The 23,427-nt window shown below is 37.0% G+C and overlaps 2 protein-coding genes across 4 annotated transcripts; both read left to right on the top strand.

Annotated features, from left to right (window-relative positions):
* Window positions 1-819: 819 nt before the first annotated feature.
* On the top strand, window positions 820-12,912 carry LOC147868027 (uncharacterized). 3 transcript variants are annotated; one of them, XM_087315956.1, is made up of 12 exons: window positions 820-1,040; window positions 4,710-6,794; window positions 7,356-7,798; window positions 7,882-7,940; window positions 8,116-8,559; window positions 8,659-10,130; window positions 10,208-10,313; window positions 10,439-10,619; window positions 10,707-10,774; window positions 10,851-10,978; window positions 11,320-12,291; window positions 12,620-12,912. In XM_087315956.1, exons 2-12 carry the CDS (start codon window positions 4,728-4,730, stop codon window positions 12,695-12,697), a joined length of 6,018 nt encoding a protein of 2,005 aa, XP_087172082.1. In that variant the 5' UTR covers window positions 820-1,040; window positions 4,710-4,727; the 3' UTR covers window positions 12,698-12,912. The 3 variants fall into 3 exon arrangements, with proteins under 3 accessions (XP_087172082.1, XP_087172081.1, XP_087172080.1); XM_087315955.1 differs by having other exon boundaries at window positions 8,644-10,130; XM_087315954.1 differs by having other exon boundaries at window positions 8,116-10,130.
* Window positions 12,913-19,048: 6,136 nt separating this feature from the next.
* LOC147868026 (protein KINESIN LIGHT CHAIN-RELATED 3-like) lies at window positions 19,049-22,165 on the top strand. The gene is made up of 3 exons (XM_087315952.1): window positions 19,049-20,226; window positions 20,723-21,603; window positions 21,750-22,165. Exons 1-3 carry the CDS (start codon window positions 19,177-19,179, stop codon window positions 21,814-21,816), a joined length of 1,998 nt encoding a protein of 665 aa, XP_087172078.1. The 5' UTR covers window positions 19,049-19,176; the 3' UTR covers window positions 21,817-22,165.
* Window positions 22,166-23,427: the final 1,262 nt, after the last annotated feature.

The raw sequence follows: 23,427 nt of genomic DNA, 5'->3' as shown, positions 1-23,427 counted from the left end.
GTTGAGCAAATCATGAACTGTGTTCGGTGAACGATTGGACGAGGTAGCCACAAAATAGAGAAGTGGACGATGAGCTACATAATAATTGAAAGTTCGTGAAATAGGAAGAAGTGGAGAGATGGATTGTGTTACAAGAAGAAAACCCTTGCACCAATCGCATCCCATCATCGAGCAAAGAATGCAGTGATTTGCATCACATATGAATTGATTATTTTTTGTTTTTTGGTCTCTCACATAAAGTAAGCAAACAAAAGGGGTACAATGGGAATTATTAGAAACCTGGGAAAGTTTGGGGGGGGGGGGGGGGGGGGGGGCTGGAGGGCAAAATTGAGATTATTTAGAATTCGTAGAGACGCACGCACACAGCGAAGGAGGGAGCCTTTGTGTTGAGATGTTAAAAAAGTAAAAAGTTTGAGTTTTAAAAAAATGCGTAAATGAATAAATAAATAAATAAGTAAATACATGAATAAATAAACAAATAAATAAAAAATAGATAATAAATAAATGAATAAATGAATAAATAAGTAAACAAAGATTAACAAACGATAAAAAAAAAAACAAATGTTAATTAATTAAATAAATAAAAATGCACGCAAAAAGATGTTTTCCCCCTCCCATTTTTCTCTTTCATCATTGTCCCTCTCCCTACACACACACACACACACACACACACACACACACACACACACAGAGTCACTCACTCCTCTCTCTCTCTCTCTCTCTCAAAACCACAGACACAGACACAGGCACAGCCACCGGCAAAAATTCTCTCGTCTCTCTAATTCTATGATCCATCCTTTCTCTCTCTTTGTCTCCCCCCCCTTTTTTCCTGGCTTTCACTCCAATTTGCACCTGACTGATCCTAATTTTGCTTTTTACCCCCCCAATCCCTAATCTTGCCCTAATACCTGTCTGAACTCTTAGAGCGCTTTCTGTTTGCTGATCTACGAGCCCTTTTTGGATCGCTCCATATGATCATTTCCTGACTAGAATCTTCGAGGAAGGAACGGGCCAGGGAACGGAGGAGATACAGTTCACAGGTTGGTTATGCGATCTTTTTTTTTATTTTCTACGCTACAGAGAGAGGAAGGGAGAGAGAGACACACAGAGAGAGAGAGAGAGACAAGGGAGAGGGAGCTGATCCAAGAGGAGATTCTGAATTTGAAAAGTGCAGAGAAATTGCTCGTTTTTTGCTATCGAATTTGTGGGTTAAAAAAAATTCTCCCTATTTTTTGAGCATCGATAAAAATATTTAGTGCAGATTTTCGACGTTTCAGGAATACTAGTTTTTTTCCACTGAATTGTGGCTTAGATTCTACTTCTGACAATGGGACGTTCCCAAGGGAAAATGTCTGCTACAGATTCTTGGCTTCTGAAGTTACCCGTTTTCTGATTCTTTTTCTTCTTTCCGACAAGAATTTCTCATCTTTTACCACATCAAGAAACGTATAACAGCAGAATTTTTGGGTGTCAAAGTAGTGGTAAGAAAATTTCTTCCTTTCTAGCTGCACGAAAAGAAGGGAAACTTTCTGTACAGAATGTTTGCTGTGTGAAGGCATTGGCTAAGTGGTGAGAAGCTGAAGAAAAATGATAATATATTCTTTTGTCGTGAAAACTATTCAGGAAACAGAATGAACGGTGAATAATTACAGATTCTTTTTCTGTGAAGTGGTTACTGATTCTTTACTGTGATTGATAGTATTTTTGCTCTGAAAGAAGACCAGGTATTAGCTGAGAAAAAAATTTCTTCCTTTCTAACTGCTATTTAGTAATGGTATCAATTTGCCAAGAAGAAAATTTCTTCCTTTCTAACTACACAAAATGAAGTGAAACTTTCTGTACAGAATGTTTGGTGTGAAGGCATTGGCTAAGTGGTGAGAAACTAAAGAAAAATGGTAATAGATTCTTTGTCATGAATCTATTCAGGAAGAATGGAACCGTGAATAATTTCAGATTCTTTTTCAGTGAAATGGTTACTGATTCTTTACAGTGATATTATTTTTGCTCCGAAGAAGAAGAGGTATTTGTGATGAAAGAAACATTTTGGAAAAGATATGATCTAACTGGAGCAGTAAATACTTCTGAGATCCTAACTACAGGAGAAATTGCTTGCTTGGTCTCTTCGATTTTGATATATATGATCATAGTAAATGTTTTAAACCTGACTTCCAGCTAAGAAAACTTACACTCCATTGCAACAGTTCCTTTATTTAGTGTCAATTTTAGCGTGAAGGATCAGGTCAAGGCTCAGATTCATCAGACTTCTATAAATCTATTCATAAGTTTAACATGTTCTATCCTCAGGGACCCTTTAGTCACACCTGGAAGGGAAGTTTAATTCTAATAGGCAGTAAGCGTTTTCCTGTGAACGATATAGCTATAAGTTTATCATATTCCATTCCCAGAAATCCTTTAGTCATAGCTTTAAGGAAAGCTTATTTGTTATCATAACAATTCTTCCTTACATTTAACAAACGAAACCCAGTGTTTGGGTTTAACCTAGAGGCTGTTTCGAGAATTTCAACTATTTTCCTTTAGTTAGTCTTACCTTTATTTGAATTAGTATCAGATCAGAAGTCTTTGGATCTAGTACCATTTATCGAAAAATTACAAATGAGGTGATGAGTTGAATGTGCTCTATTCCCGAAAATTGCAACTGCTCATTTGGTTAGACTTGAATTAAGTCTGTTGAGTCCAAAATCTTAAGGAGATATTTCTTTGCTCATAGAAAGTTTCGCTATTGGTGAAATTAAGTTAAATTGGTGGTTTGATTGGGTTTCTGTCTCTTTGGAAGTTCTTCATGCCTAACTTAGTGTAGGGTCCTACTTAATAGTGTCTTTGTAAGACACAACTTTACACTCTGACACAGATTGCAGTAAGTTTTTACCTCAATTAAAGATCTCATGATGGCAATACGTTCTCTTGTCAGACTTGAACTTACCTTGATGCATCAGGTCAAAGCTCTCAATTATATATATTTTTATGAATATGATCATAGTAGCGAAGTGCTTGCTTGACTTTTGCCTAAGCAAACTTATATTCGTTGGATTTAATGTACTCAACTCCTAGAATTGCTACAATCAGATAAACTCTTGACGTGACACAGCAACCAAATTGATTCTTCACCTGGCTGTGCATGACATTTGTCTTTTGCAATGCCAAGAAATTTGAAGTAAGGGTTCAAGAGATACAGCAAGGCCTAATTTGTGAGTTAATCCTTGAAAAACAGAGTGGGCCTATTATCAATATGAATACAAGAGGATGTTGCTGATATCAGTCTGTTCTAGTTAGGAAACACATGAAATCTCTTAGGTGGAAGAGACAAAATTCCTTCTAAATGTTGTTTGATAACTGGGAATGCTTATGATATGATTGAACACTTGAGGAAATAGAAACTAGTGTCTACCCACATCCAAGACCAGATTTGGTGATTTCCTCCTTATTGAAGCATAATGCTAGATGATCACTTTGGAGGCGACCCTCATCTGCCCTCACAATTATCCACATGCAGAGGGCACTCCTGACCATGATAAATTTCAGCTGTACAATGTGCTTAGAGAACTAGGTCCAAAGCTAATAATTTTACTCCTCACATGTCATTTTCTTAACATTGGGTCACAAAACAAATTTCAAAGAGATGCTTTCGACACAGAGTACACTTGCTTAGAAGAATGTTGACAAAGAGGAAAATTTCTTCTAATTGAATAGAATTGACATAATCTTATGCATGATGATTGGAAAGTGATTGTAGAAGCTTGGAGTCAATAATGCAATGGAGGACACAAAATAATTTTATTTTGATTTCCAAAGAAGTCAGAAAATATCATATTGTCACATGATTTTGTCAAAATATAATGTGGTTATATCTAGTCATCCGGGATCTCATTTTATTGGGAGGATGGGCAATTTTTTCCTCACCTAAGTTGTAACTCATTCTTAAATGCTGGGTCTCTCTCTATGAAGGTGCGTTTAGGTATTTTCAGTCATGTTCTTTTGAAATTCACTAGCAATTCTGATGGGCATACATCAAGCAATAAACGAAAGGTAAAGCTAAATATGTTGATGTCATATCATATTTTAAAGAAGAGTACTGATATTTGAAGTCTTAAGCTAGTATAGAGGAACTGAAACTGGCCTATGGAATTCCCCTGGGGTGGTAAAACTCCACTTAAACCACCAATTTTGCTTAATTTCACCACTAGAGAAGTTCTATATAAATGAAGAAAGACTCTACTAAAAGTTTTTATTAGTGACAACTTAATTTCATATCCAGGAAGCCAGATTGTTGCCAAACAAAGATTTGACATCCTGTTGGCCTGAAAGAGTGGCACCCTTTTCATATTTCTTTTATTGATAGTTAAATGAAGATATAACAGTAAGATATGGCCCAAACACTAGAAACTTCATGAGTACTTGAAGCCTATGTCTGCAATAAAATTCATGTATAGAGGTTTCAAAGTATTCTCTTCTTTGCACGCCAGCACGGAGAGTAAATCAGCCAGGATTTCTGTAGATTTTTGGGTGCCGTGGAATGAATTCGCCAATTACGTTTTAGGAAATGTGAAACTGCATGCACCTACTATCTTTTACTAGATGAACATAGTAACTAGCATTCACGTCCTTATTTTGCAAAATAGATTTGAGGGTTGAAATTTCCCTGTTTGTAATATGCATAGAGATTCCATTCATAACATATTTTTTCTTCTTAGGCATGAAAAATTGGAGATATGGATTCATACAGTAAGGTTGTACACTTAGAAGATGAAGAACCGACACCAAATCCTAGAAATGATGATCTTCTCTCAATAAGAGAAAGTGATGGACAGTCTCATCCACAATTTATGATAGATGAACCAATTGATGCTCAATTGAGATTTGATTTAGGAAGTCTTGATACACGTGATCTACTTGATGCTCAAGAACCGAGGGAAAGCCACTGGGAATTCGTGAGACATGAGCAAGGCTGTGATGATGATGATACTACTCTTCTAGAGCATGTAAAGCAGGATGACAATAGTCAAATTGACGCCCAGTTATTTATTGATCCACAGGATAATGTCAATATAACTTCAGATTCATTTGCATCAAAAGATAATAATGTCAGTGATTTAATCGAAAATGAAAGAATGTCATCATTATCTCCAGCTTCATGGATTAATGATAAGCAAAAGCAGCAAGCAGACGGGGAGATTCGCAATGAGAACAGCATTCACAAGAACTCCTCTTGTGAAATAATGGATCCTGATGTAATGCAAATGCCAAATACCCAGAAAACATATGAAGAAAATTCTAGTTTCCACATCAGTGAGACCATAGAAATCCCACAATTATCTGTACAAAGGCTACCTGCTCAGAGTACAGGTGAAGAAAAAACATCTTTTAATGTCTCCACTTGGGGAAATACAAATGCTCTTATTAATGAATGTACAGAAACACAAGAGAGAAAATATGTATCATTGACAACCTCATTGAAGGACGAAGATATTGGAAGTGTAGGTATGCATTCTTTATTGGTGAACACTAGAAAGGAGCCCCAAGCAGAGGAGAGAAGAATTGAACATCAACTACAAACAAATGCCTTAGAAGGAGAAGATAGGCTGCAAGATTCTCCTATGGACTGTGGAAAACAACCTGAAACCACAGCATTGAAAGATCAGAATGCTGTTGTATTAGCAGAAGACAGAAGTCTAGGGGTTAATTCTACAGTTTCACATGGCAATGATGAAAAAACGCCCAGTGTTCAGAATGCAAGTTTGGGTCCAAATCTTGGTATTGTCCAATATATAAGTCCAGATTCAGAAGAGGACATGGCACTGAATAGAGCAACAGACACTATGCAGGGTGATGGAACAGAACAGAATTCATTTACTATTCTAGTGCCAATTGACATTGAAAAATCGACACCAGAATTAATAGCAGGTTCAGCTGATGAACATATTTCCATGAACTCTCATCCTGATCCTGAGAATGGCATGATTCCCATCCCTGGACAAGAATCAGTCGAGCTAAGAAATAGAGCTCTAGAGATACAGGTTCAAGGTTCAATGCCAGGTGTGGATGACATGAATCTTTCACTCTCCCAAAGGACTGCTTCGAATGAGACAAACGGCTTTGTAGACTCAATCTCGAATAACAACACAAATGCTGCTAATAGCAAGGATGTTCTTATAGGAGTAGAAAAATTGCAGAGTGACATAGATGATGGTGAAAATAAAGCGGAAGCAAGGGGGAATAATGGTCAAACTTGCACTCCAAAAAGCATTTTACCAGCATTACTCGAAAATATGACTGTAGGAGGTGGCGCTTCAGAAGATACATCATACATATCAGAGGGCATGCCGAAGAAACCAACTAGGCTCGATGATGTTGTACATCACGAAAGCCAACATGATTTAAATTCGGGTGACACAACCATATTACCAGGAATATCTGAGGAGTTTACTATCAATTCCAACAAGCATCTTGAAGTAGTAAATGTAAGCTATCAAGAGACTGCCAACAATACAAAAGCTAAGTCCTTGTCGCCGATTGAATCTGGAAGCCATAAGGAGTATCATCAGGAAATGGGGAAAGATAAAAATCAATTAGGTGGAAATATAGTATTTAATGATGAAACCGTGATAAAAGCTTTGGCCAATGCTCAAAATTCAATACAAGATAGACAAATTACCCTCAAACCAAGTGACAATATTGTGAGACAGTCAGATGTCACCCAAGACGTGTCTCCAAAACTTTCCATCAGCCACAGCGTTGCATCAACTGCCACATCAGACATCAGATCTCTGTCACATGAGGTATGTTTGAATTCATGTTTATCGTTGACATTGTACCTATATCAAACCTGGAAAAATAGATGTGTTTAATGCTAAAAAGAGATTATAAGAAAATTTAAGAAGTAGAATTGTTTTGAGATCAATCTTGGAATTATATGCACCTGCACTTCTTGAGCTGAAACAGTCCACATTTGGAAGTTGCATTCATACTTTTGTGTTTCTTGAACACTTTCATTTACCATAATCATTGTTCTCTATCGTTCTGTGTTCCTTAAACATTTCTATTTGTAAACTTGAACTCTTGATTTGGTCTTTAACATCTATGAAGGTATTTATATAGAGTAACATTCGGAACATAAAGTGATATAGAATCAATAATCACATCTCAAGACTCAGACACTAACATATGCATTGATATATGATATAGTTATGTTTCTGAAGACACTTTAAATAATCTTAATGAAATGCTAATAGTTATTGTTCTGGTGATAGTGAAGTTTACTCCTTATGAGGCTTCACCAAGTGAATGTGGAATGTTAAGAGAGTGAGCATTAATGAAAAAATATTTCTGTTCTTGGACAGTTTGCTTCCACTATTGTATCTGATGTAAGCCACACACAAGTCAAGGCCAATAAGAGGAGATCTAGTAAGTTAACGGATATTGCTCGATCTAGTCCAGTTCAAGTGGGATCAGATGAAGAGCGAAAAAACACTGGGAAAGGAGGATCTGGAAGCCTTAAAGGGAGCCCTCCAAGATCAGGATCTAGTAATAATTCAAACCAAAGGAGAAGGAAGGGAACATCATCTTCAATTCTTCAAGATAGCAATAGTCCTGCACTAGGAACACAGCGTTTTCAGGTTTCACCTAATGTGAAGAAAGCCGTGTCATCAGTTAGTTCTAGCAAGCAAAAACAGCATTCTTTGCCTGATCTAAATGTAGGTGAGGCAGTGGTATTGGCATATCGTTTTAATGAGCAGCAACAAGTACAATTACGAGCTCAAATTCTTGTTTATGGATCTCTCATGTAAGTTATGATACTCTATTGTCTTTGTTTTATTTTCTAAGAGCTATAAATTTATTGATGCTTATTTGAATGATGATATGTAGTCAGGGAGGTGTCCCGGAGGAGGCATTGATGCTCACAGCATTTTCCAGTATCTCTGGAGGTTTTTAATGAACTATTTCCCTTGCATAAATCCTGTTCAAAAGAATTTGATTATTTGATTTGATTGCACGTCACCTCCATTTTGTTGTTGACATTTGTCCATCTTTATTTTTAGATACTAACTACCAGCACTTTCTGTGTGTGTGTGTGTGTCTGTGTGGTGTGTTTGTGTGCAGCATCAAGACGAGAAGGAGGGAATGATTCAGAAGGATCTGGAAGAGCTCTTTGGGAGAAGACATGGCGAGCTGCAGTAGAAAGGGTTCATATGAAAAGCTCTGATAATACGTCAAAAAGTGCACCTGGTTTCCTTTCTTTATCAGCTAGAGCCACTGATGGTTCAAAGTCTAATAGTACGCCTGGAACTGCACTGACTACATTGGAGGGTAGAAATGCATTTATTCTGAATTCCAAACCTCAAGAAAATTGGGGGAAAACTTCTAGTAAAAGCAGTAAATTGAGCGTTCTTCCGAATCCTAGCATATCAATGGGAGTTCATTCAATATCCTCATCATTAGGAGAGGCTTATATTAATCAATCTAAATCCGGCAAGGCTGGTCAATCAGCTGCTTTTCTGATTCCTGGCACATCGATGGCAACACAATCAATAACCTCTCAATTGGGTGAGACTTACCTAAATCAATCTAGTAATTTACATGTTGATCTGCATCAAAATATATCTCCAACATTCTTTCCAACACCTTTAGGTCCTTTTCCACCAGGAGCACCACAATGGGTTCCGCCATTTCCAGGACCTTGGGTAGCACAAACTCAGTCAACTATACACAATCCACCGTCAGTTTTGCCAAGACATCCTCAGTTGCTTCTAAGCTCAAGTCAGACGTTGGAAAATTTGGATTCTAGAAAAACTTCATCTGTATTATCTCTTCCGGAACCAGTTGGTCCTGTCCTAAGTACTCCAGTTTTAGGACCCTTGTCTGCGACTGGCACTGATATAGTACACAAAAAACATATAACTACAGAATCAAGACCTAGAAAGAGGAAGAAAATCGACTCTGAACAGCCTGGATCCCCTCTGAATGTGGTTTCAAATGCGAATCTTTCATTTGGTATTTCTCCACATGTTGTCCACTCATTAATATCAACATCCACTGGGCAAATTCAGGATTCAGGTCCGGTCAGCGTAGTGACAACTAGTCGTCCTACCTTTTCAGAACCACTTGCCATGGTTGTTGCTGAAAAATGTGGGCCCAACAGTTTCTCAGAAAGGTCACTGGTAATGGCTCCTGCTGATAAGGTGCTAACTACAAATACAGAAATCCAGCTTGGCAAATCTCATAGATTTCAGGATTTGATAACCCACTTACAGGAAGCAAAGGCAAGTGCAGAGGAGGCCTCTTCAGTTGCTGATACTTCTGTGCTAGAAAGCACATCATTATGGAGCCAACTCAAGGCTCAGAAAGTTTTAGGAATGAGTTCGGACATGGAGATTCAGCTAGTATCTTCAGTTATTGCAGCAACAACGGCTGCTGCTGTTGCAAAGGCTGCTGCAGCAGCTGCCAAAGCTGCATATGAGGCAGCCAGACATGCCAAAATAATAGGGGAGAATGCCTTTTCATCCATCAACCAAGAATATAGGGTTCAACCAAGGGATGGACAAGATAGTATGGGCAATTCTGTATCTCAACCTTGGAAGATGCCAGAAAATTGCAGCTCAATAATAGCCTCGGCTAAAATTGCCTCAAAGAAGAGGCTTGAATCTTCTTCTGTTGCTGTCTTGAAAGCCCAGAACCTTGAATTAGTTGTGAGGGCAGCAGAGCTAGCTACTAATGCTGTCTCTCAAGTTGGAGCTGTGATGGCAATGGGCGAGTCGGTTCCCTTCACATTAGAGAACCTTATGGAGGCTGGACCTGAAGGAATTGAGATGCTTCTGTCATTTGGTTCTGCATATGGCAAAGAGATACCCAAAGAGACAACGTTGGGCACCCAAAATGATGGAAAGATTAATGCAGTAAAGAAATCGGTATCACAGGGACAAGAATACTTAGCAAATAAGGTCAATCAAAGTAGTTTAGATTTTACTTCACCTCAGAATGAGCTTAAAGAGACTACTGCGCTCGTAAGAATTGATCAGCCACAAAATGATACAGCTGCACAAGTTTCAATAGCAGGGGATGTTAACCATGGGAATGCTAATACTGGAGATCAGATTGTTGAGAATTCTCTAGTCGAGGTCAGCAAATTATTGTTTCTATTACTATTGAATGACGTGCATTCAACTATGGATGAGTAATATGTTTATCTGTTCAGGTTCTATCTGACGAGGAGTATCTTCAAGGGATATGGTTTTCCGCGAGAGTTCAAAAAGTAGAAGACCAGAAAGTATTGGTAATTTATGAACAAATAACAGAGGATGGTAAGTCTGCTGGAAGATATCTATAATCCAATCATTCTTATCTATGAAACTAGTTAGCATATATTTTGGATAGCAGAAGTACAAAGATTCTCTATCTTATACAAACTTCATTGGCAATGGTAAAGGGACTAAACCACTGGAAGAGTGGCTCAATCTGGAGGATTCAATCAATGAAGTACCCAAGGTGCGGTTGGCACATCCAAATACAAGCATTGGTCACGAGGGCATGAGAAAGAGAAAGAGAGAAATTATGGGTAATTTTAAGTGGTCAGTTGGAGATCGAGTAGATGCATTCTTCCATGATGGGTATGTAGGATATTGTGTTTGTATTCCTACCTTAACTCCTGTCATATTTATATCTTTATTTTACTTGGGAGTGTTGATGGCTCTCAGTTGGCGAGAAGGGGAAATCAAAGAGATTGTGGAAGATGGTGAGACCAAAGTCAAGGTCTTTTTCTCAGGTAGGAAATGTCATATACATCATTCTATGGGTTTTCCTCTGAACCTTAATGCTCAAATGTCTATCTTGCTACCCAGGGGAGGGTGATACATCTATAATCAAAACATCCATGATCAGACCATCATTGATTTGGAGAAATAGGCAATGGGTCTTGTGGACTGACATCAAGCAGGCTAGTGATGTGCCATTTGGAGGCACTCAAAAGGTAATTGTATTTCTAATCTGGAAATAATGTGTAAACTCTGAAATCCCCCGAGTTTTTCTTTGTCTTCAAAAATGCCCTAGGTTCAACCACAAAATAGTATTATGCGTGCTATTTCACGGTGAATTCTTCCCCAGTTTTCTATTTATATCTGTTACTTGAGCAGTCATGTTCTCAATTGATCCGATTTTCTCTTTTTGGGGGGTTGACCATGGGGTTTTGAGAAATAAAGAAATTTTGGTTATTTGTAACATCGATAATTAGAGTTTTTCCCTAATATAGACTTGGGTATTTCAGATTCCATAATCATAATCTGGCAATTTTTATCAATGCAATAATTACAGGTGGACACTCCCTCGGCGAAGAGGCAAAAGCTTGAGAAGGGTCAAGCGGAGACTGGCAACTGCTCAAAGCAGGTAGTAGAGCCAAGTTCATTTGAGAAGTATGAAGGTGGAAATCATCTTGATGCTGCTAGCCACATAGTTGACAAAACCTTGACACAAGATGGGATCAATCAATCCAATATATCTAATCAGCCAGGGTTTAAAGCAGTTCTTGGTGCCCCAAAGGTAGCAAAGAAGAGGAAATTTATGGAAGTTAGCAAGCACTATGTATCCAACAAAGGATCACATATTCTCGATGTTAAGGGAGATAAAGTCTTGGCCATTATTCCGTCACAAACTCACACAGGATCTGGAGAATCAAGCAAACCAGATACTGCAAAGTCAAGGAAACTACTTTCTTCTGGTCAGAATGATGGACACAAGATTATTACTGGAAAAGCTCAAACAAAGAGTAGTATCACAAGGAGTAGTGTTGATACTAAGTCAAAACGTAAGGAAGAATTGGCTTCAAGATTGAAGGGTGACGAAGAAAGACCAAAGGAATCTGTGGAGAGTGAGAATCAAGTTTCCACAGTGAGAATGATGGAAACCTCCTCTATGTTGGAATTCAAATTTCGTGCTAAATCAACTCAGGCAAATGAAAAAGGCACAACTTCACATCAAGGAAAACGAAGTGAGACTAAAAGTGTGAATCGTGTTGCTATAAAACATGAAAGAAGGAAAAAAACTTACAAAGAAAATGACAGGCAACTGAGGAATCAAGTTCTGAAAAGGGGAAATGATCGACCTGGTATTAATAAAGAAAACGAGAAAGCACATCCTAAGATAGTGAAAGAGGGTAGTATGACCAAGATTGTTGGGAAATCCGGATCAAAGAATGTGGACCTGAAAGTTTGTAATAACAACAAGAATATAGGATCAGAGAACTTGGAGCTGAGGAGGACAAGCAGAAAAATTCAACCTACATCAAAGGTAGCATCCACATTTAAAGATAATACACACACAGGGATATCCATACATGGACACGCAGTGATCAATCTGCATGTTTTACTCTTTACTTGCTAATGTCTGCGTCTTTGAGAATGACTGCATATTTCACTTGCCAACTTATTATGTATGATGTGCATTTGGAATGTCTGGAGACATACACATTTGACTGCATATCCGTTTGTCTATGTGCAAGAATGGTTGGACATTTCTGTAATTGTGCATGTGCAATACCGTAAATGTAGGTTTATGTACGTGATCTGGTGTGTCAACTTTTGGTCCCATCTGAATTTTTCTTTCTTTCTGTTTCTAGCTTTTAGAAGGGCTGCAGACTGCCCCCAGTCAGAGCAAAAGTAGCTCATCACAGGAAAGAGGCACAAAGAAAGGATGAAGCTCAAATACAAAAAAGAACCTTCATCTTGGATCCAAGCTCTTCTCAACTTGTCTGTATACCATTCTGGTGTAACAATATGTTTGTACTTTTTATATCTAGTAACTTTTGAGATCATGTGTTATCGTGAAATATGTATGTATCAACATGTCGCCCTCCTTGAGGGGAATCTGCATGTAAGAAAAATAATTGAAGAAAACTCTAGGTGCTTTGGAGATGGATAACAATGAAGGAAGGTTTGGGAGAAGTGTGTTAAAACAACACCTGTGAAAACATCTGGGAACGATTAATGTAACAATGGTAATTGGGAGATTGCTTATGTATGATGCTCTGCACATATTATATCATGTAAATATAAGAACTAATCAATTTCACCACTGATGAGAAACTAAATGTTTTGTTGCATACGGGGCTTGCTGGATGAAGGAGAAAAGGAGGTTGAGTTATACTTGCTCACACTTTTTTGAGTGTTTTCTTTTTTTGTAGTCAGTAAAAAACTGGTATTTACTCTCTTTCACGGATCCGTCTTAGCCCTTAGGAAAGGATTTATATAGATGGGTAGTAATAGCAGTATTTTTGGATAATTTAGAATGGGTCATACTTTTACAATATAACTGTTTTCCAGATTCTCTTTGAATACCATTCTATAGCCACATCTTTGGTATTGATAATTGCCCACACCTTCGATCTCACCTCTACATAAGTTTGATGATGAGAAGTTTAGTATTGTTTGGTTTTCTGACTCTATATTTCTGTCATCTTATACACTTTTATGTTTATGTCAATATATAGATAAATAGATAGATACATATACATATATCAGAAAGCGGGTGACAATAGATGCGCATTTCTTGAAAACAAATTGCAGGGAAATTTTCCTGATTAGCCTTTGTGCTCACTGATATAAAAAAAATAGGGCTATGATTATGACCATAGAAGAAAGACTAAAGGATTAAGTGAACTATGATTTGTCATTGCTTTCGTACTAATTAACTCTCATTTTTATATCGTGCATTTAATGATATAGCTGAGGCAAGACCAAGTCTCTTGCTTTGTATTCAATGGGGATTAAAACATATTCCTACTCATGTTTAAAAGATTTTGATCTTGGTACATTGACTTTGTGACCATTAATAATACATGCATTGTGGAAAAGTTGCTTAAAAGAAAATAAATAACAATACGGTGATCAAGAGTCACTTAAGTTCTTACCTATATGTAGGACATTGGAAATTTGTATTTGGCAAGGCTGCTTAGGGGTGAGGTTTCTAAAAATTGAAGAGTTACATGATTTATGATTCTAACGAGAAAACCTTGAATGAAGTTTAAGAAATCATTACATCCTTTTAGGAAATCCAATACACATACTTCAAATGTTTCGGCTCGTCCTTATTGGGAAAATGAAAAGAGAAATTTAGGGGCCGAAAATAATTATTAATAGAATCATGAAGCAAGTAATATTGATGCCAAATTTAGTCATTTAGTAAAATAGACTCTAGCCAATGAAAATTTTATCATAAAAAACCACATGTACAAATAAGGAGATATTACAAAAATGTCCTTCGTAAGTTCTACAAGTTACCCGCAACTTGGAGGCTTTCCCACTTAGGTTGTTATGCAATAGATTGGTAAATGAGGATATGTTTGTTATGCAATTACAATGAAGATACAAAATGGTATGACATGGCTTTATTCAACCTTAGATTTGTAGAGTTAATCTAACTTTACCTCTCACATACCTTAGGTTAAAGACTTGCATCAATAGCACTACTTTGACCTTCTAGTGTAAGATAATAGGAGTGTTTAACCATGGATAAGAGGGTGGCCTATATATCTCCATAAACTAAATCTTGTGTCCATATCGTAGTTATCTACATTGTGCATGAACATATAAGTGAGCCCTCTTCTAGCCTTTGAATTCATAAATGAAGAAGTAATATCAGATAAATTGGCTTGCTTATTGGAAAAAGAATATTTACAACCATTCAATTGGGTTGATTATTGAAAAAGGATATTTGCAACTATTCAATTGGCTTGATTATTGAAAAAGGATATTTCCAACTATTCAATTGTGTTTGCAGGGAATACAAATAACTAATATGGGAAATTTAGTTCAATGCAACTATTGCAATACTGGTACTTGCCAAGTTGCCAACTAACATCATGCTACCACATGCTAACTAACATCGTATTGCTGCTACATGTCAACTTAATTAATCAAGCAACAAGCAAGAGTACCTTTCTTCGAAAGCATAATGGCTCCCCTAAGTCTCTAGATTCATGAGAAACAAAACTATGCAATACCTTTTACATCTCATTTATCTAGTGAGAAGTATTGTCGCCATGACCCAATATTGAATATTTAATTAATTCATTAAGGAAATTGTGCATATTTTCTACTTCTTTTCTTGTTTTCTTGGGGGATCACATGCATTGTTGACAATTCATAATTTTGGGAATATATTGAGGATTTTGTTTTTGTAATGTCTTGTTGCTTATATGCATTTTCATGGAAATTTTATCTATTGTGAACTTACATGTTTTAGTTGCCACAGTCCATCTATATAATGAACTTGTACCCCCTTCCAAGTTCATTCTCCACAATTCCGTATTAAGATGATGAATAATCCATGCGTCTTTACTTTTACATGAACAATAGACAAGTGTGAAATCATTCCATGAGCGAATAATGTAGCACATTTCTATCTCTTTTTATTAGGACAAATAGTCCCACAATAGATATAATTGGAATTGTATGAGCTATTCGAGTTAAAAAGAAGAATCTTGGTAGCGCAACACCGTATTCACTTGTTGATTGGGATTAACTATTTAACGTTTTTAAAAATGAGATTGCTGGTATTTATATGTTCTTGCACATGTTATCATTCTAAGGGGATGTTCCATACCTATGTATGGCCAATGTGTATAATTATTCAAAGGAGAAAACAACTCTAATCAATAAATGCTAGAGGCCTTCCACTTGTGTGCCATTTGCACTATAGTTTCAATATGACTTAGCTCACCACACTCTCTTCAACGCGAGATGAGGCATTGAGAAGAGGTGAGGAGACTCATTGACTATGCATATGTTTCCCTAAATAATTGTTAGTATACATATTTTTATGTCTTACAAGAAATAAATGTTTGTTGCTTTAGTTACAATAGACTTATTTCATTGTGGACGAAAGGATCATGGAGGTTGGTGGTTGTATCCATAATGAATTATTCACACCACCTGCAAATTGACAATCATAGTACGTGTGAAGATTAGCTTGGTCAAAGTTGAGGCACCTAATCATGTGAAAATTAAGGTTAAATACAATGTTATGTTCTATCATAGCACAAGGGGAATGAATTGGTGTCACACTTAGCAATGGGCGCGTTTCGGTTTCTTGGCCTTGAAACCAAACCAAACCAATCCATTTATTTATATTAAAAACCAAACCAAACTATTTAAATTTTATGAAGCCATTTAAACCGAACCGTTAATGAAAAATTTAGAACCAAACCAAACCTATAAACCGATAAACCTTCAAAACTTTAAATCCTTAAAACCTTAAAACCAAACCACATAACTCGAAACCGCTAAACTGTGAAATTCAAAACCAAACCGAATCGAAACTGATAAGCTGCTAAACCATGAAATTCAAAACCGAACCGAAGCCAAACTGGATCATAATATTTGAAACCAAACCAAACGATTTATTTATCTGTGGACCAATAAACCATTATGCCATGGCTTAACGGTTCGGTTCGGTTCAAGCCGAAACTGTGCCCATTCCTAGTCACACTAGCATTTTATCTACCTAAAACTAAAGAAGCATGGAATATTTGTCATTATCATAGTAGTTGGAGTATATTATTATTTTTTGGAAAGTGAACTTAGAAGTTAGAAGAGGGGACCTGCACATTATATATTTCAAGGTTTAATATGCAAAACTTTATTGAAATATGTTAGTTACAAGAAAATACAAAAGAATGGCGATAAGCTCCACGACTTTAGAAAAGTATGCATACAAGTTACAAAAAATTGCAAATTTATTTTCAATCTTATAGAATTATGCATGGTTAGAGATAAGCTTGATATGCATATCAGTAAACTTAATCAACAATATATTAACTTAATCTAGATATTGATTAATGTTGAATCTAAGTAGGGACATTTCTAATTAGATTAAATGCTAATCGAAGTTGTTTATCGTGTATTAGTGTCATGAATACACTTTCTAGCGTAATCATTAGATAGACATCTAACTCTTCAAATTAGAATTTAGTACCCACTTCCAAAACTTAAAAGCATCTTTGACAACAATAGCTTCTAATTTGAAGAAATACTAATTCAATTGATGCATTAACAACATTCATTTCCTAATGTTTATTGGGTGTTAAGATTCATGTAATATTTTGGCATACAATTTGTAGCTTTTGTAACGTATAGGAATGGGGAGGGATAGGTTTTGGTTCATGTACAACACTTTACTTTCCTTTTGCACGTAGGTATACATCGTTGCTTGTGTACAAGAACAACGTAAGCCACTTTATATGAATAGTGTTTTAGATGGGAAACATGAAGCATCATTTTATCACCTTTTAGTTGAGGAAGTTAAACATTGATTCAAGTGAAAGCCAATTACTTAAAAAGCTAAGTTGTTAGCCCATCAATCCCTTTTTGGCCTATTTTCAATGACGTTTTGTAGTGTTGCTGCTAGGGTGACCATATTTATTATGTGGCAAAATATTGTACTAAAAAAGGTAATGTGAAATGAACAAATATTCTAATGCCTAACGTGGCAATTAATTATGTTTGTTGATGTTATGGGTTAGACCCATTTCATGCAAGCTAAATGCTATGGTTGACTGTTAAAAGGGGGGGGGACCATGGGCAGCATAACAAAGGAGATCAAGGAAGACAAGGGACGAAAAGAGACCAAACATGATCTTATATTTTGATTAATGAGCAAAAAGACTTTTCAACATTAGAAAACATTACTAAATCGAGTGTTGTCCATATACATGATAAGATAAAAAACATTACCAAATCGAGTGTTGTCCATATACACTCAATTGATAATTGAGTGTAATTATGTAATTGAGGACATCCTAGCTACCAAACTCTTTAACTCCGTTTGATGACTTGCTTGGATGGATGACATTGATAAGATAACATGTGAAAATGCTCCCCAACATTCTCGTATACCATGGTTATATTATGCACATAGTATATACCTATTTAGAACAATAAAAATGCCAAAAATGTGTCAAGACACAAACACACACAAGGGATCATGGGATGTGTATCAACCACACATTCTCAAATCTCCACCCATACCCCTTAATGTGAGAAGGGCAATGACCCTCATCCCCCCTCATACTATTGATCTTGAAATCGAAGACAAACCTAAGAGGGACTAAATTCTACAAACAACATTTGCGACACTCTATCATAATCCGGAGGCTAAGGATGAGAATGATGCCCCAAGCTACAATGTGAAGCACACACAACAATCTGATAACATTTTCCACAATCAATTATTGCATCTATGAGCCTTGCACAACTTCTTCAAGTAGGACACCGTCAGCAGTTGCCTTCTACGCACATACACACATAGTATACTCTCGATTGATGAAGCATACGGAAATGGATAAACCTCATCCAGTTGCACCTTTTGCACGAGGCAACATAGGAGACTCTTTTGTGATGCTCTTTTTGGATACGATAGGGGTGTATCTATACGTCAAGTTTCTAGGCTCTCGAGGACCACGACAAACTATCGTGGGAGTCCTTTTCACAATATGTACCTATTACAAAGCCTACATTTTCAAATTCTTACTCTTTCTCTCTGTTATGCATATGTATGAGAGTATGTATATGCAACAAATTCATTATTCAGCCATCTCCCCACAAATGCCCATGTGATCATTCATACATATATGACCATACACTGAAATGACTACATACATTCAATTTCATGCTCTCTCTCTCTCTCTCTCTCTCTCTCTCTCTCTTAAGATTCTGTAGTTTGAACTCCTGTGATGGAGACCATCGGCCTAACCCACACCTCCTTCTCTCTCATGATGATGGCGATGGTGATGGTTACCACACTGATTCTCGTCCCACCATGGCCTTCAGGTAGAAATTCAACTCTCTCTCTCTCTCTCTCAAGATCCTGTAGTTTGAACTCCTGTGAAGGAGACCATCGGCCTAACCCACCTCTTTCTCTCTCATGATGATGGCGATGGTGATGGTTACCGCACTGATTCTCGACCCACCATGGCCTTCAGGTAGAAATCCAACTCTCTCTCTCTCTCTCTCTCTCTCTCTCTCTCTCTCTCTCTCTCTCTCTCTATTTGTGCACGTTAGGGTTTGAGGACAATGTCTTTTTGTCCTAAAATTAGGGTTCCTTTTCCATACCTTCCAATCCCTAGATTTTTTGTAGGTTAGTATTATTGCCTTTAGGATCTTGAAACCCTAGAAAAGTATGCAGAGTTTATTATCAGAGTTTACTAGAAATGAGAATATGGGAGGTGAAATGGGTGAAGAAGAAAGGCAAGATGATGAAGAACAAGAAGAAGCTGCCTTTTGTGCTGAAGCAGAAGCATTTGCTAGAAAGAATGACGTTCATGAGAAGGCTATAAGGAGCTTAATGCAAGATTTGCTCGAAGAAGAAGAAGAAGAAGAAAATAATGAAACGGACGCATTAAGAGGTATGCAAGCTTTCATGGTGAAGAAAACGGTGATGATTGGCACTATGGAAGAAGAAAATTATGCAAAGGAAACATTGAAATCCATGGAGGATCTCGTGGAGAAGAAGAAAAATCTAATGAATGAAACATTGAAAGATGAAGAAGAAGAAGAAAATGATGGAAAGAAAGCATTTAAATCAATGAAATCTTTGATAAATAACACCATGGAAGCAACAAAAACACAAGCTATATTTGATGTGGAGAAGGCTCAAAAGAAAAGGAAAGGTTTTTTAAATCAAACGAGAAGTTCCACTATCAATCATACAAATAAACCTGCACTGAAGTTTGGATATGAGGACAATATTGCTGAGTATGAACGTGAAACTAGTCATTTTACTCGTGAGAAGAAGAATCCTGATTTATGTCCTTTCTTTATCAACCTTGCTAAGCGATCCATATCATCCAATAAACCTGGAAAAGCCTTGTATTTCTCTAATCGAGCCTTAAAATCGCTCGATGTTTCCTCATTGAAACCTAATCTTGATGTAGTGATGTATTTACATGACATTGCATCCATTCAATGCTCTCTTGGGCACTATGAAGAGGCAATCGAGACACTACAACGTTCAATTGATGCAATTGATGTAGCAAAAGGTGCACAAGAACACGCTCTTGCTGCCTTTGCTACTTATATGCAGTTGGGTGATATCTTTGCTTTTCTTAGAAAATATGAAGAATCTTTCTCAGCTTATCAGTCTGGGTTCGAGTTTCAAATAGGGGCCATTGGAAAAATGGATCATCGAGTTGGTGAAACTTGTCGTTATCTGGCAGAAGCCTACTCCAAGGTAACTTAGAAAAACTCACAAATATATTCTTGTAATCCAGAGGTTTTCTAAAACGAGTTGTAATGTCTCTTGAGGTGTAGTCATACCAAAGAATAGGTTAGTCACTGAAAATAGGGAAGAAGGCATTCTCTATTATGTGCACATGCATATGGCTAACCTACCATTCCATTGCATAATAAGGTGCTCAATTGATTTGTGAATGATATAAAATTCAATGTATTGCATCACCATCTACTGACTAACAGGCCTATTCTACCAACTCTAGCCAAGGGTAAAGCTTTACCAAAGATAAGCTCTGTGAGGAAGCTTCTGATCATACAAATAACTATATTTAGCGAAGCTATAGAATGCCCATTAGCTAATTGACAAGATTTGGCTGACAGCAGTCTGGTGACTATGTCACATCTCACAGGCTTTGGAAATAAAAAATATCAGTTAGATGATAAAATTTCAAGCCTTTCTAATATTCAAATTAAAAAGAAAAGTTGTATCACAGGCTTTACAATTCGATAAGGCTGAGGAGTTTTGCCAACATGCATTGGAAATCGATAGAGAGTGCAATGCTCCTCTATCTATCGAAGAATTGAGTGATCGAAGGCTAATGAGCCTTATTTGTAATGAGAAAGGAGACCATGAAGCTGCGTTGGAGCATCTTCTTCTTGCAAGCATGGCTCTTGTGGCCAACAACAAAAAGCATCACGCTGAAATGGCTGCTGTGAATGCTAGCATTGGAGATACATATGCTTCTTTAGGTCGATTCGATGAAGCGATTCTGGCCTACCTAAAAGCCCTCACAATATTCAAAGCATTGGCAGTAGACAAAGACTTTGTTGCGGTTGCAGGTGTATATGTAAGCTTAGCTGATCTTTATCTTAAGAAAGGAAAAAGGCATGAATCAAGGACTTATTGCGAGAGTGCAATGAGCATTTATAACAAGGTGAGAGATAGGAATCAAGTCGAAGAAGTGGCTCGTGGGTTGTCAGAGGTAGCCATAGTTTATGAAGGTTTAGATGAGCATAACAAGGCTATTTGTTTGCTTGAGAAGGCATTAGATATCCTAGGAGGAGGAGGAGGTTCCTGTGGTATTGAAGCACAAATTGGCGTGCTTCATTACATACATGGAGACTATGTAGAAGCTCTATTATTTTTCAATAGGGTTGTTGCAAAGATGAGAAATGGTGTTGAGAAGAGGTCTTCATTGTTTGGCATAGTGCTAAATCAAATGGGACTTGTTCACGTACAGTTTTCTGAGATACAATCTGCAATAGAGCTATTTGAAGAATCAGCAGATGTTCTTAAAGGAAATCTAGGGCTTCATCATCCTGACACGTTAATGGTGTATGGCAATTTATCGAGTGCATATGATGCTGTTGGAAGGTATTTTTTTTAATGATTTTTCACTTAATGAAGAGTAATGAGTTGATCTCCATGTCATTGGCTTTAGAGAATTTTGTGCAAACCATACTTTTTTTTTCTTGTGGCTTATATGAGCATTTTTTTGCTGGAAATCATGAAATGGTAAGGTTGGATGATGCCATTGCGGTTCTGGAATACACTCAAGGATCAAGAAGTTTGGTCAGGAAATCCTAGTGCAGAGCTGGAAGATAACTGGAACTGAGTATATTGAGAGATGTAAACCTACCATAGGTTGGGAAGATTGCATGGATAGAATTCAACAGGTGACCATATTATTTGAGTGCTCCAAACCAAGTATTGATGAAGGGTGGAGCGGGATGTTTATAATTATACACAGTAAGTTGATTGTGCCAAACTTCCTTGTCCAGATTATGTTTGGGCTGCCTGGAATTTCCATCTAAAGCATTTCCTACTTAAATCGATATTTTATGTCAATAAATAAATGTTGTAAACGTGAGATTTTGTCATCATATTTTTACTTGTATAGTAGATCCATGTCAGGGAAGAAACAATTGTGAATCTAGAGTAAATTCTAAAGTTGATTTATAAAGCCTACTATGGAACCCAAGGTGGTTGGTACGATTTTGAAACCTTGAGGCTTATAATTTAAAAATGCTATACTCGGAACGTGGAAAAGGTTGAGATACTGCTTTACATTTTCCATTAAATACGCATTCTTGAATAGGCCCGTTTACCAATGTTTTTAACTAGAGATTTAGCGCTAGACTGATGCTCATTTATTGAAGCTACAAGTATCCTCAACTCAAATTGTACATGCCAACAAATGCATTGGTGTATCATCCTAACATAATCCATACCATCAACTAGGCTTCTTTGGTGATTGGCAAGTTTGTGAGGTGCTATGTTTTGCTACACAAATGCAGGGGTAGAGGGATGAGCATTGTGTTGCATTTCATTAGCTGCAAATGTGTAGCAAAAAATAGTGAAGGCCTTTTTTCTCTTTTTTGGCTACCTCAGCAAATGTATTTATCATAAAATTGTGCTGTTAGTTAAGAATTCTCAAAACAACACATGGTGGTCCCACGTTTGTGTGTTACATACAATACTAAATAAAATAGTGTGTGCTCTCTAATGAATGGGCAAGCAATGGCATTGAAGACTAATGAAACTTGTAGTCCCAACTCCCTTACAGATTATTTCTCTCTTGTATTGTGTGCATTTATTAGTTTTTGCATGCATAAGGTGAGGAATGAACATGGAGTTGTACATATTTTATATACATATGCAATCAATACAGCTATCCCACGATGTTTGAATTCACATCTTGTCATGTGTAAAGTAAACATGATGCCCATCAACAATATGAGCTAAGGGATGAACATGATGTTATCAATATAGCCATACCATAGTGTTTGACTTTGTAATCTTCCATATGTAAGACATTATATTCCCATCAACAATGTCGTGTATACCTAAATCTACAACAATAAGTTGAATTCATGAATTTGTATTTGGCATATGTTAGAACTATAATTGTGCCAAATGTGTGATATCAAATTTATTGGTCAAGCATGTACACCACATGCCATCTAATGCTCATCACTTCACACATTTTGCAATCATGATGTACATCCATAATAACCATGTGAATTTGAGGGACCTTCACATACGCCAAAACAACAGTGTGCTATTGCCAAAACTTTATAGAACTATCTACATATTGAAGTGGATTGGTCTTATGGTACAAACTACTTTCCTCTCGATGTAAATAAGGGAATTTTAGTACTATGTACGAAGAAGAATTGTGTGCCTAACTCTTCAATG

The sequence above is a fragment of the Azolla caroliniana genome, unplaced genomic scaffold (assembly GCF_043228905.1).
Source record: "Azolla caroliniana isolate FFs.n. ecotype wild unplaced genomic scaffold, voAzoCaro1.0.p SCAF_2, whole genome shotgun sequence".
NCBI classification, from domain to species: Eukaryota; Viridiplantae; Streptophyta; class Polypodiopsida; order Salviniales; family Salviniaceae; genus Azolla; species Azolla caroliniana.
Note: the sequence above shows the minus strand (reverse complement) of the source record. Positions and strands in the feature narration are given on the sequence as shown.